This window comes from Anas acuta, chromosome Z, assembly GCF_963932015.1.
Source record: "Anas acuta chromosome Z, bAnaAcu1.1, whole genome shotgun sequence".
Lineage (NCBI taxonomy): Eukaryota > Metazoa > Chordata > Aves > Anseriformes > Anatidae > Anas > Anas acuta.
Window position 1 is genome coordinate 40,893,720 of NC_089017.1, and position 11,371 is coordinate 40,905,090.

At 36.9% G+C, this 11,371-nt stretch overlaps 1 protein-coding gene across 2 annotated transcripts in view; it reads right to left on the reverse strand.

Moving 5' to 3' along the window:
• Positions 1–11,371, reverse strand: part of CNTNAP4 (contactin associated protein family member 4) — a 218,221-nt gene that overhangs the window by 60,976 nt on the left and 145,874 nt on the right. Inside the window, exons 9-10 of one of the 2 annotated variants that reach the window (XM_068667353.1) lie at positions 10,471–10,610; positions 4,496–4,701 (exon numbers count right to left, since the gene is read on the reverse strand). In XM_068667353.1, the coding sequence (XP_068523454.1) occupies positions 4,496–4,701; positions 10,471–10,610 (346 nt within the window). Of the gene's footprint in view, positions 1–4,495; positions 4,702–10,466; positions 10,611–11,371 lie in introns of both variants that reach the window. The other variant, XM_068667352.1, reaches the window with a different exon arrangement.

Genomic DNA, 11,371 nt, shown 5'->3' on the forward strand with positions numbered 1-11,371 from the left:
GATCGTAGTGGCAAAAACACTGAGTACTTGAAAAACTAAAGACATGTAGAAATCATTATAGTGTGAGACCATTGTCTCAAAATTATAGGATGTAAAAAATTATAAAGGCTATTGAAAACTGTTAATATGTGTAAGAAATTTTAAAGGTGACAGAAGAGGAGAATACATGTTATCAGCTGCGTTTATGGTGAGATGTAGAAATAGTTTCGTAAAGAGAAACTTGAATTTTGTTCCAGATAATGGAACAAAACAGCACATTTGCAGAATCAAACAGACAGCAAAGGCAATGGGACATGTGAAGAAAATTGAAAGAAACACTTTTTCCCAGACAGGCTAATACAAGACCAGGAATGCTTCTAAAGAAATGGTTTATTCTCAAATAAAATATGATGTACATAATTCAATTTATTTTCATCAATTTAATTAACTTCTATTTTGTTAAGGTAGGAAGGCATATGACAATCATTGTGAAATTTGAAATTCAGAAATAAAAGAATTAATATTGTGTCAGAAAGCTAATGAAAACATTGTGGAAAAGACTGTTTGGGAAGTTTAAGTGGTATACAAAAGCCCAAACAACAGCAACAACAAAATATTTTTATGTTTTTGATAGACACACATGCACAAAACAAAAAACAAACAAACAAACAAACAAACAAAAAAACCCTATCTTATAAGAAAGGCTATATATATATCTATATAACATTCTTGGTACAGTACAGTTGGTACAGCAACAAAAAGTTAAATGGGTAGGCTAAAATTCTAAAAAAACTTGCACTACTGTAGTGGTTTTACTCAGCTGGGCAGCCAAACTCCATCACAACCATTTTCTCATTCCCCTTCCTCAAAGGGAAAGGGGGAGAAAATATGAAGGAAAGCGGTCAAGGGTTGAGATAAGAATATAAGATCACTCAACAGTTATCATTACAGAAAAAAAGGAATATAAAAATAAGCAAAACATGGAGCATCGGGGGATTAATAAAATTTATCACTTATTACTTACAGGCTAGAGCACTGAGAAACCCCAAACAAACAAAAAATACCTCCCCGCCCCATCCAACATCTTCTACCTCCTTCCACCAAGTGTCACAGGAGAATGGGGGTTGTGGTCAGTCCTTAACACTTCATCTCTGAACACAGTTCATCTCTCAACACTTAGCGGTCATTCTCTGTCCCTGCTCCAGCATGGGGTCGCTCCCACTGGATGCCGTCCTTCCTAAACTGATCCTGAGGGGACTTCCAACACGCAGGAGTTCTTCAAAAACTGCTCCAAATATGGATCTGTACCATGGGGTCCATCTGTCAGGAGTAAACTGCTCCAGCACAGGTGGGCGGCAGCTCCCCCCAGACCCCACTGATCCTCTGTGGGTTCCTCTCCATGGGCTGCAGCTCTGGCCTGGCGTGTACTCCTGCGGGGGCTCTCCCTGGGCCGCAGCCTCCTTCAGGCCACATCCACCTGCTCCACCAGGGGCTCCTCCATGGGCTGCAGTGTTCCCTGCTCTGCCGTGGGACCCATGGATTGCAGGGGGACAGCAGGCCCCACCCTGGGCTTCTTCACAGGCTGCAGGGGAACTTCTGCTCAAGCACGTGGAGCCCCTCCTGCACCTTCTGCTCTAACTTTGGTGTCTGCTGGTCTGTTTATCTCTCCTCACTCTCTCAGCTGCTATTGCTTAGCATTTTTTTTTTCCCTTTCTTAAATCTGCACTCACAGAAGAGGCACAACCCACATTGCTTATTAGACAGTGGTGGGTTCCTTTGGAGGCAGCTGAAACTGGCCCTTATCAAACATGGGGTAGCTTCTGGACCCATCTTACACAAGCCACCACTGCAGCCCCTCACTACAAAAACCTTGCCTTATAAACACAATACAATTGCTCAGTGCAAATGCCATGCCATCTGGAACACTGTAAATAATTCTATATTTCTGTGTGCTAGGACCCCCTAACTTTATATATAAAAGTCACAATTTTTTATTTTATTATAATAATAATTATTTTTTTTTTATAAAACCAACATATAGTAAATGCTTTACTATGCACCAGAATATGTAAAACATACCACTTTCTCTGAATTTATTTCATAACATGTCTATTTAATTATGGAGCAAGTGATTGTTCACAAATCACAGCTCCGAGTTAAACATTTTGAGTGCTCCCTAGTTATATACATACATACAGATTCAAATATCTATGTTAAAAAGAGAAAGTAGTCAGTGTCAATTAACTTATCAGTCAATTTCTTGATATTTTCTATTCAAATTCTTGTTTAGATCTCCATTTAAGTGTTCAACTAAAGAATATAATTCTTTAAACCTGACTCTGCTCCTCATTCTTACTACTAACAACAACAAACAAACAAAAAACACAGTGTAATGAAAATTACACATAATCCACCATACGGGTGATCTTATAAAAGGAAATCAGGTTAGTTAGGCAGGACCTACCCTTCACAAACCCATGCTGGCTGGGACCAATGACTGCTTTGTCCCCCAGGTGCGCCTCAATAAGTTCGAGAACCATCTTCTCCATGATTTTACCAGGCACTGACGTGAGACTGACAGGCCTGTAATTGCTAGGGTCTTCTTTCTGACCCTTCTTGAAAATCAGCACAAAATTTGCCAGCTTCCAGTCTACCAGGACCTCTCCAGATTCCCAGGATCGTTGAAAAATAATTGAGAGAGGTTCCGCGATGACGTCCGCCAGCTCTTTCAGCACCCGGGGATGAATCCCATCCGGACCCATGGACTTGTAGGGATCCAGGTGGAGTCGCAAATCCCGCACACGTTCAGGGTCGGTTGGGAGTTTGTCATCCCCACTGTCCCGGTCCTCCAGCTCAGGGCACCCTGGGTCCCGAAGCCCATCATCGGCATTGAAGACAGAGGCAAAGAAGGCGTTAAGCGTCTCTGCTTTGCCTATGTCATTGTCTGTGAGGAGACCTTCCCTATCAAGGAGCGGCCCTATGTATTCTTTAGTTCTCCTTTTTCCATTCACATATCTAAAAAAACCCTTTTTATTTTCTCTCACAGACACAGCCAGCTTCAACTCTAGTTGTGCTTTAGCCACACAAATTTTCTTCCTACAAACACGAACAGCATCCCTGTATTCTTTCCAGGACACCTGGCCCTCTTTCCAGTAGTGAAACACTCTCTGTTTCCGCCTAATCTCCATTAGAATGTTTCTGGTCAGCCACGCCGGCCTCCTGCCCCGCCTGCCTGACTTGCGATATTTCGGAATTGCCTGATCTTGTGCTTCTAGGAGGCATCGCTTAAAGAATGACCAGTACTGGTGGACATCGAGGCCTTCAAGAGCAGTTTCCCAGGGGACCTTGCTGACTAGTTCCCTGAGCAGCCTGAAGTCCGCTTTCCCCATATCTAGGGATGAGGTTTTGGTGGCACTTTTCCTTCTGTCACCGTAAATTTTGAACTCAACCACTTCATGGTCGCTATGACCGAGGCGACCACCAATCACCACATCTCCCACCAGACCCTCTCTGTTTTCTAGCAACAGGTCTAGGAGGGCACCTTTCCTAGTTGGCTCCATTAGCACCTGCACCAAGAAGTTATCATCTAGGTGCCTCATGAACCTCCTGGACTTGCTTGTGTCAGCCGTGTGGCACTCCCAGTTAACGTCTGGCAAGTTGAAGTCCCCCATAAGGACAAGGGGAGTTAATCTCAAGGCCTCTCTTAGTTCTGTAAAGAATAATTTATCGGCGCTATCGTCCTGGCCAGGCGGTCTGTAATAGACTCCCACAACGACATCCCCTTTATTCGTTCGTCCCTTGATCCTTACCCAGAGGCTCTCAACTTTGCCATAGCCGACCTGAAGTTCCACACAGTCCAGCCCCTGCTTCACATACATCGCCACCCCACCACCTCGCCTACCCTGCCTGTCCCTCCTGAAGAGCCTGTAACCATCTATCGCAACACCCCAGTCACCCCAATTCCTACCACTTGTTCTATTTTGGAGAAGGTGTATAGACTTTCCTTCTTCCAAAGGGAGGCATTAAAACTGGTCATTCTTAAAAAAAAAATAAAAAATACCCTCTCACACTATTTACAATTAGTCCTATCCTGAGCATAAAATAAAGATTGCTCACTGTTTGTGAGGATGTTTCCACTACGTTTCTGGATGGGTAGAATATAGAAAGAGCAATCATTTGTAAAGAGCATAGGATTTGAAATGATGAATGGGATTTCAAATGTCAGAGAAAGAGATTTGTGTCTACACTGTTACAAAACAAGCAACGACAACAACAAAAAAATAAAAAATAGTCAGAAACATCAAATATTTTTAACCTCAGATATTGGAAAATTATTTGCAGCGCAACAACACCTTCTATTTGCTTTTCTATGTATACTGAAAATCTTCTGCACCTTTGAATGTTTGTGAAAGAAGCAAGCAATTTTGTAAGCATTTTGTTCCTGGTCATGAGGTCAGTATTTGAAACAATAACAACAACAAATTAAGTATATAAATAAATTATATAATTTTCTTACCTGTCTATAATGCCACATAAATCTATCTGAAGATCGCTGAAATTGCCAAAAATATTTTTCTGAACTGAATTCATATCCACTGCTTTGTTGCCAATAGAAATGAGTCGCATACATCCTTGAAAGCCACCAAATGAGCTTTTACATTCAGAATTGTTTCCACTGTTTGGACAGCCTGAGAGAAACATAAATCCTGGAGCTGAAAAATATTTTAACGAAAATAATATGTATACCAGAATTTAGTAATTTTTAGGCGTAGCAAATTTTGTGGTCAGGTTTATCCAGAAACACTTTTGATTTGGCACGTCTGTACAAGAGTAAAGAAATAACGTTGTTCAATCTTACTATATGTGCAAATCAGTGCTACAGGGTACAGCATAACCCAAACAGCAGTTCCAAAATAATTAATGGAACCAAGATGTGAACAGATTCACCAAATGATCTTAGTCACAAAATGTTGGGTTATAATGCAGGCTGACTGTGATCTGGACAAATTTCAAGTCATAACTGAAGTCAAAGGAAATGAGCTACAAAGTACAAGTGGTTTTCTTCATCAAACTATCCAGAAGATTTCTGAAAAATGAGGGCAATTTTTATATGTTTGTAATCAATGAACCAACTAGGAAAGATGCTTTATTGAAAACTTCTGCTCCTAGATAAGTTAAAAAATGAAGATGGGAATATCAAGGCTAGTCTTTGTTGCATCAAACATGAGACTGTGGAGTTTAAGATCCACAGACAAGACAGTGAGAAAGCAAGAAAACAAACACAGAAGTACAGCTATGGATTTCAGCAGAGCCCATGTTGGTTTGTTCAGGGACATGTTTTGAGGATCAAATGACAAGGACCTAGGGCCGTGGGAACTGCAGAATTGCCTGAGGCCTTTTTTCTTCAGTTTTGATTGGTAAAGACTTCTCTTGTCTTTACCAGCAAAGTATGAGGTAGGGCAGTAGTAGCCACAGAAGACAAAAAAAAAAAAAAAAAAAAGAGCTATCTGAAAGCACTGGAAGAGCTGGCCAATATCATTGCAACATCCAATGTTGTCACTGTTAAACTACTAACATTTTAATCCTTAAAATAATTTGGTAATTAGGTGAGCTTCTTGATGACTGGAAAATGTTGTGCTCACTTTCAAGAACGCCAAGAATTAGGGCCCAGAGAGCCAGGGACTAGTCAGCCTTTCCTCACTACCTGGAAAGTTCATGGAACAAATCCTCTTATATGCTATGTGACATACAAAAAAGGTAATTAGAGACAACTGACATGGATTAACCAAGGCCAAATCATGCCTGACAAAACTCTTCTTTTTTTTTTTTTTTTTTTTTTTTTTTTTTTTTTTTTTTTTGACAACAGGCACAGTGGACAGGGGGGAGAGCAGTAAATACTGTATACCTTGACTTTAGCAAAACCATCAACAGTTTTCTGTAGTTTCCACATCATTGGATTGATGAGATGTCAGTGGGTAAGTGGACAATCAATAATGAAAGTCTAGCTGATGCTCAGTTGTCTTTCAGGCATCGGTCTGTTTAAAGTCTTTATTAACAGTAGGGAAGACAGGATAGAGTGCACTCTCAGAAAGCTTGTGACTGATACTAAGTTGGGGGAAGGGGTAAATATGCTGGAGGGCAAGGCAGCAACTGGGCAGGCAGAAGAAAAGGGGTGACAGAAATACCATAAAGTTTAGCAAAAACAAGTACAAGGTGTTTCTTCTGAGATAAAAGATAAAATAAGCCCGTGCAACAGTGCAGGCTACTGCTAAGAGGTGGATCCACAGAGGAAGTCTTGGTGTCCTGATGGACAACAGATGCACCATGAGACATTTATGGCACAGAAGGCTAATGGCATTACCAAAAGTAGTGCCAGCAAGTCTAGACAAGTGGTCTTTCCCTCTCTTTGGCAACTGTGAGACCACATTTGGAGTGCCATGTCCAGTTCTGGACTTCCCAATAAACAAAATACATTGATATCCTTGAGTGAGGTGACAAAGATGGTCAAGGAACCTAATGGACAAGATGTATTTTAAGGTGCTGAGAGAGCTGGGTCTGACCAGGCTTAAGACAGAAAGGTAAAGATATCTGAGAAGGAGATGCAGGGAAGGAGACAGTCTCTTTCTGGAAGTCTACAGTGATTAGAGGAGAGGAAAAAGATAAAAATCAGAAATGGCAAATTCAAATTACATATCAGCAAAAATAAACATATATTTTTTTTAAGCATGAAGGTGTTCAATACAGGAACAAGTTAGGGAGATTTCCATGCTCAGAGGTGCATAATCTGATCTACATCCTGATCTAATCAGATTGGTTTTGAGCAGGAGACTGGACTAGGCAACCTCTGGAGTTTCTATCTATGATAGAAACTATCATATCTATCTATGATAAGTATGTAGTACAGTAATTTGTATATTATTTTACTGATGACAATCCTGAAATGCAATTTGCTTATTACCAGTTAAATAAACATTATTAAGAAAAGCTGATTTGATTTAAACCATAATAATTGAAAAGTTTTTCCCTATGATAGCTGAACACTGTATAATAAAATATGCCTTTTTATCTTTGTCTTTCTTCCAAAGGTCAATATTTATTCTGGAGTAAGGGCCATATTTGATCTTAATCAAACAATACTACTGTTTGTTTTACAATATTCAAAGAGTTTCTTGTTTCATGATGTTTGGAAGCAGAGACTGTTAAGGTACTTTTCTGTTTCACAGAGCAAATGGGTATTTTCTGAAGTTCTGCAAAGAATGTGCAGAGATTTATTTTTCCAGGAAGCAAAATGACAATGGAAACTGGTAGATCTATTCAAAGGAATATGCAAAAACATAAATAAAATTTATATATTTTTAAGAAGTGTATAGTAGAAAATGACTAAGTGACATAAAATAAGTAAAATAAGTAAAATAAGTAAATAAATTCTCAATGTCTTTTTCTCTGGTGAGGTACCAAACTGTTCAAACCTGTTATTATCTTTCTAAAGGAAAATGTATATTAACTACTTTGCATATTGCTGTAAGAATAACAAATCTGTGGATTTGGTAAAATCTAAACAGGAACAGAGCAACCTTACAATATAACGAACATTTTGATAAATCAATTACAGGTCTTAAACAAATTCTCTATAGCACTATATAATAAAATGTTAAAAACAAACAAACAAACAAAAAAAATCTGTAATTTTTGGTAAAAAACAAAAACAAAACCAAAACTGACATTCATTTGAGAGTGAAAGACTTCCAGGGGAGTCCATATCAAAAAATAAAATAAAATAAAATAAAATAAAATAAAATAAAATAAATAAAATAAAATAAAATAAAATAAAATAAAATAAAATAAAATAAAATAGGTGAATGCAGAAAAAGTTTACATCTCTAACTTCTGGGTTCAAAAAGATTTTGCCTCAGATTTTTCTTATTATCTGTATTTTTAAAACGTTGTCTTCTGAATTTGTAAAAGTCGACGTATAATGACTATTACTGAAAGTGAGATTCCTTATTACTATGGGCCAAATATTAATAACAGAAAGAAATAGTTTAATAATTAAATTTAATCTATGTGCTTATTGCAAATTTAAATAATGTCTTTTTTCCCTTATAGTTGCAAAGTTATTATTCCATGATCTGAGAGCTGTCATGTATTTTTGACTAGGAGTTATGCTGACATAATTCTAAATTGCTTTCATGTTTTTCACATTTCCTCAGATAAATTTCTGTATTTTTTTGCATATTCTGTATTCTTTAAAACAAGTAAAATGACCATTGTGTCCCCAGAGCATCTCTTCTGGAAGACTCTTATTCATATTTAAACAGCCAGCATAAAGAAAAATGCTAAATATGTGTATAAACTTGGAAATGCACTGTACACATTTTGATGGTGGAATATGGAAATGTTCACTGGTGTATTCAGAAATGTGGGAACCTGGACCCATGTAGAAATAAAAATCTACAAAAGGTTTCTTGCTGTTCTACATCCATATTCTGTATCTTTCTCTGATTACCAATCAGTTCAGGATGTATCTTTACTAGAGAAGGCTAGATACCAGATCTAAAAAATCCACATATGGTCTGTTATCAATTCCTAGATCTACTTTCTGCTTGTGAGGATTTTTTATTTTATTATTTTATTTTATTTTATTTTATTTTATTTTATTTTATTTTATTTTATTTTATTTTATTTTATTTTATTTTATTTTATTTTAATTTTTTTCCCCCAAGGGAACTAATCTGTGGACAATGACTTGGTCCAGATGCATTTAGTTTTTTATACACATTCTGATTTGTATGCATTCATTTTTTTATTATTATTTTTAATAAATTGTTTAGTCGTAAACTAGTAAGAGATGAAGCTTTAAGGGAGAGTTAAATAATGTATTCAGATTCTGTCTAATGTTGCTATTATGCACTCCATTCCTAACTTATCTAGGTTTATCACAACCTGTACAATTATATCAATAAACATATTAATGACAAAGTCATTTGATGAATTTATGCTTAAAAAGAATTATCATAGAATCATAGAGTCATAGAATCATTGAGGTTGGAAAAGACCTCCAAGATCATCTGGTCCAACCATCACCCTACTACTGATATCACCCACTAAACCATGTCCCTAAGTTCCACATCCAACCTTTGCTTAAACACTTGCAGGGATGGTGACGCCACCAAATTCCTGGGCAACCCGTTCCAGTGCCTCACTACTCTTTCTGAGAAGAAATGTCTCCTAATTTCCAACTGAACCTCCCCTGGTGCAACTTAAGGCCATTCCTCTAGTTCTATCACTGGTTATCTGTGAGAAGAGGCTGATCCCCAGCTCCCCACAACTTCCTTTAGGTAGATGTAGAGAGCAGTAAGGTCTCCCGTGAGCCTTCTCTTCTCCAGACTAAACAACCCCAGTTCGCTTATCCACTCCTCTTAGGACTTGTGTTCCAGGCCCTTCACCAGCTTTGTAGCCCTTCTCTGGACATCCAGGACCTCAAGTTCTTTTTGTGTTCAGGGGCCCAAACTGAACACAGTACTTGAGGTGCAGTCTCACCAGAGCAGAGTACAAAGGGACAACCACCTTCCTGGTCTTGCTAGATACATTAATCCTGAAATAAGCCAGGATGCTTTTGGCCTTCTTGGCCACCTGGGTGCACTGCCAGCTCATGCTCAGGCCTCTAGTGAAAATAGGATACCTCAAAACTTTTTAGAGAAAGGTTATATTCTCCAAACATAGTATTGTTGTGCTACAGTGGTCTATTCTTTTATTCTTATTCTTATTCTTATTCTTATTCTTATTCTTATTCTTATTCTTATTCTTATTCTTATTCTTATTCTTATTCTTATTCTTATTCTTATTCTTATTCTTATTCTTATTCTTATTCTTAATTATTATTCTTAATTATTCTTAATTCTTATTCTTATTATTCTTTCTTATTCTTAATTCTTATTCTTATTCTTACTTATATTTTATGATTGTGTATTGTGCAATGAATAAGTATGGACCTAAAGAGAAAGAAGATATTCGCACAAGTAAACATGCACTTCAGGTGAAGTCTTGAAGTCAGCCCAGTGGAAGATTCTCAGAAAATATATATTAAAAAAAAAAAAAAAAAAAGAAAAAAGAGACTTAGCAATACAAGCAACATAATGGCTGCATAACAAGAGACTTGTGTACCTATTTGATTGATTGTTGATTGTCAGTCATGCTAAATTTAATTATCAGGGCACAATACTAGAAAACTATGTTCTAGAAATTGACAAAGGATTTAGGGTGGTAATTTATTCTACTTAGCATGATAAAAATTTTGAAGAAATGTGAACCCCAAAATATCATAGCAATTCCTGAAAAAACAGTACTCTAAGAGATATCTGAGTTAGACAACAAAGGCTTGAAGCAAGCCAACACATTCTTGCTATTTGATTATCTATGTCTGCAAAAATTTACATTTAACTGTGTGATATTGCCAGCATAAATAAGCAACATATTTCACCTCCAAAAGTAGAATGTGTCTGCTGAATACATTTGCAGAGATATGGAGGCATGAACAGATGAGGTCATATCGTTGTCCACTATTAAGCTGATACGATTTCTTTTGGCAGAGAAGAATACAGAATGCCACTGACCATTATTTAATCCAGCACCTAGGAGGGAAACAAAAAGCAAAATGAACAGACATCCATTATTTGTTATATTATCTGGATGTTATAAATTAGAAAGGAGAAGAGACCAGTACAGTAGCAATCATAGCTGAAATAACAACTCGAGGAGCTAATGAAAGGAGAAAAAAAAAAAAAAAGATTTAAGAACACAAATGTCTTTTGTGAAGACAGAGACTTTGTCCATTCCCTTGCTTCACTTCTGATTAAAAAAAAAAAAAAAAAAAAAAAAGTATTTTAGTGAATAAGCTTTACCATTGTAATGCTCCTAGTTATCAGTAACTTATATATAATGTAGGGACTATGAAAAATATCCTCTCAATCTGAGGAGGTTATTAATAAAGAATTATTGTGGTGGTTGATACAGTATTTAACATATAATACAGTTTTTTATTGCACTGTCACAAGGTATTTCTTCATCTTTTAAAATCAAAGGTAGATTGTATGTAAATCTATTTATATGTAAATCATTGTAAATTACATTACAATGCAGAAAAATAACTGTACCATGTAGATGTAAAAAGCTTCATCAAGCATAATGTCAATGTCAATTTTTTTTGTTATTATTATTTTTCAGTTACTCGTAGAAATATATTGGAAAATATGGAAAATATATTGGAAATAAATGGGTAAATTTTGGAGCTACTTTCTCAGTGTCTAGGCTCTAGAACCAATTTACATTACCTCTGTCTGTGTGTGACAGAACATGTTCTGGAACATGCCTGCATATATAGATTTAAATACAT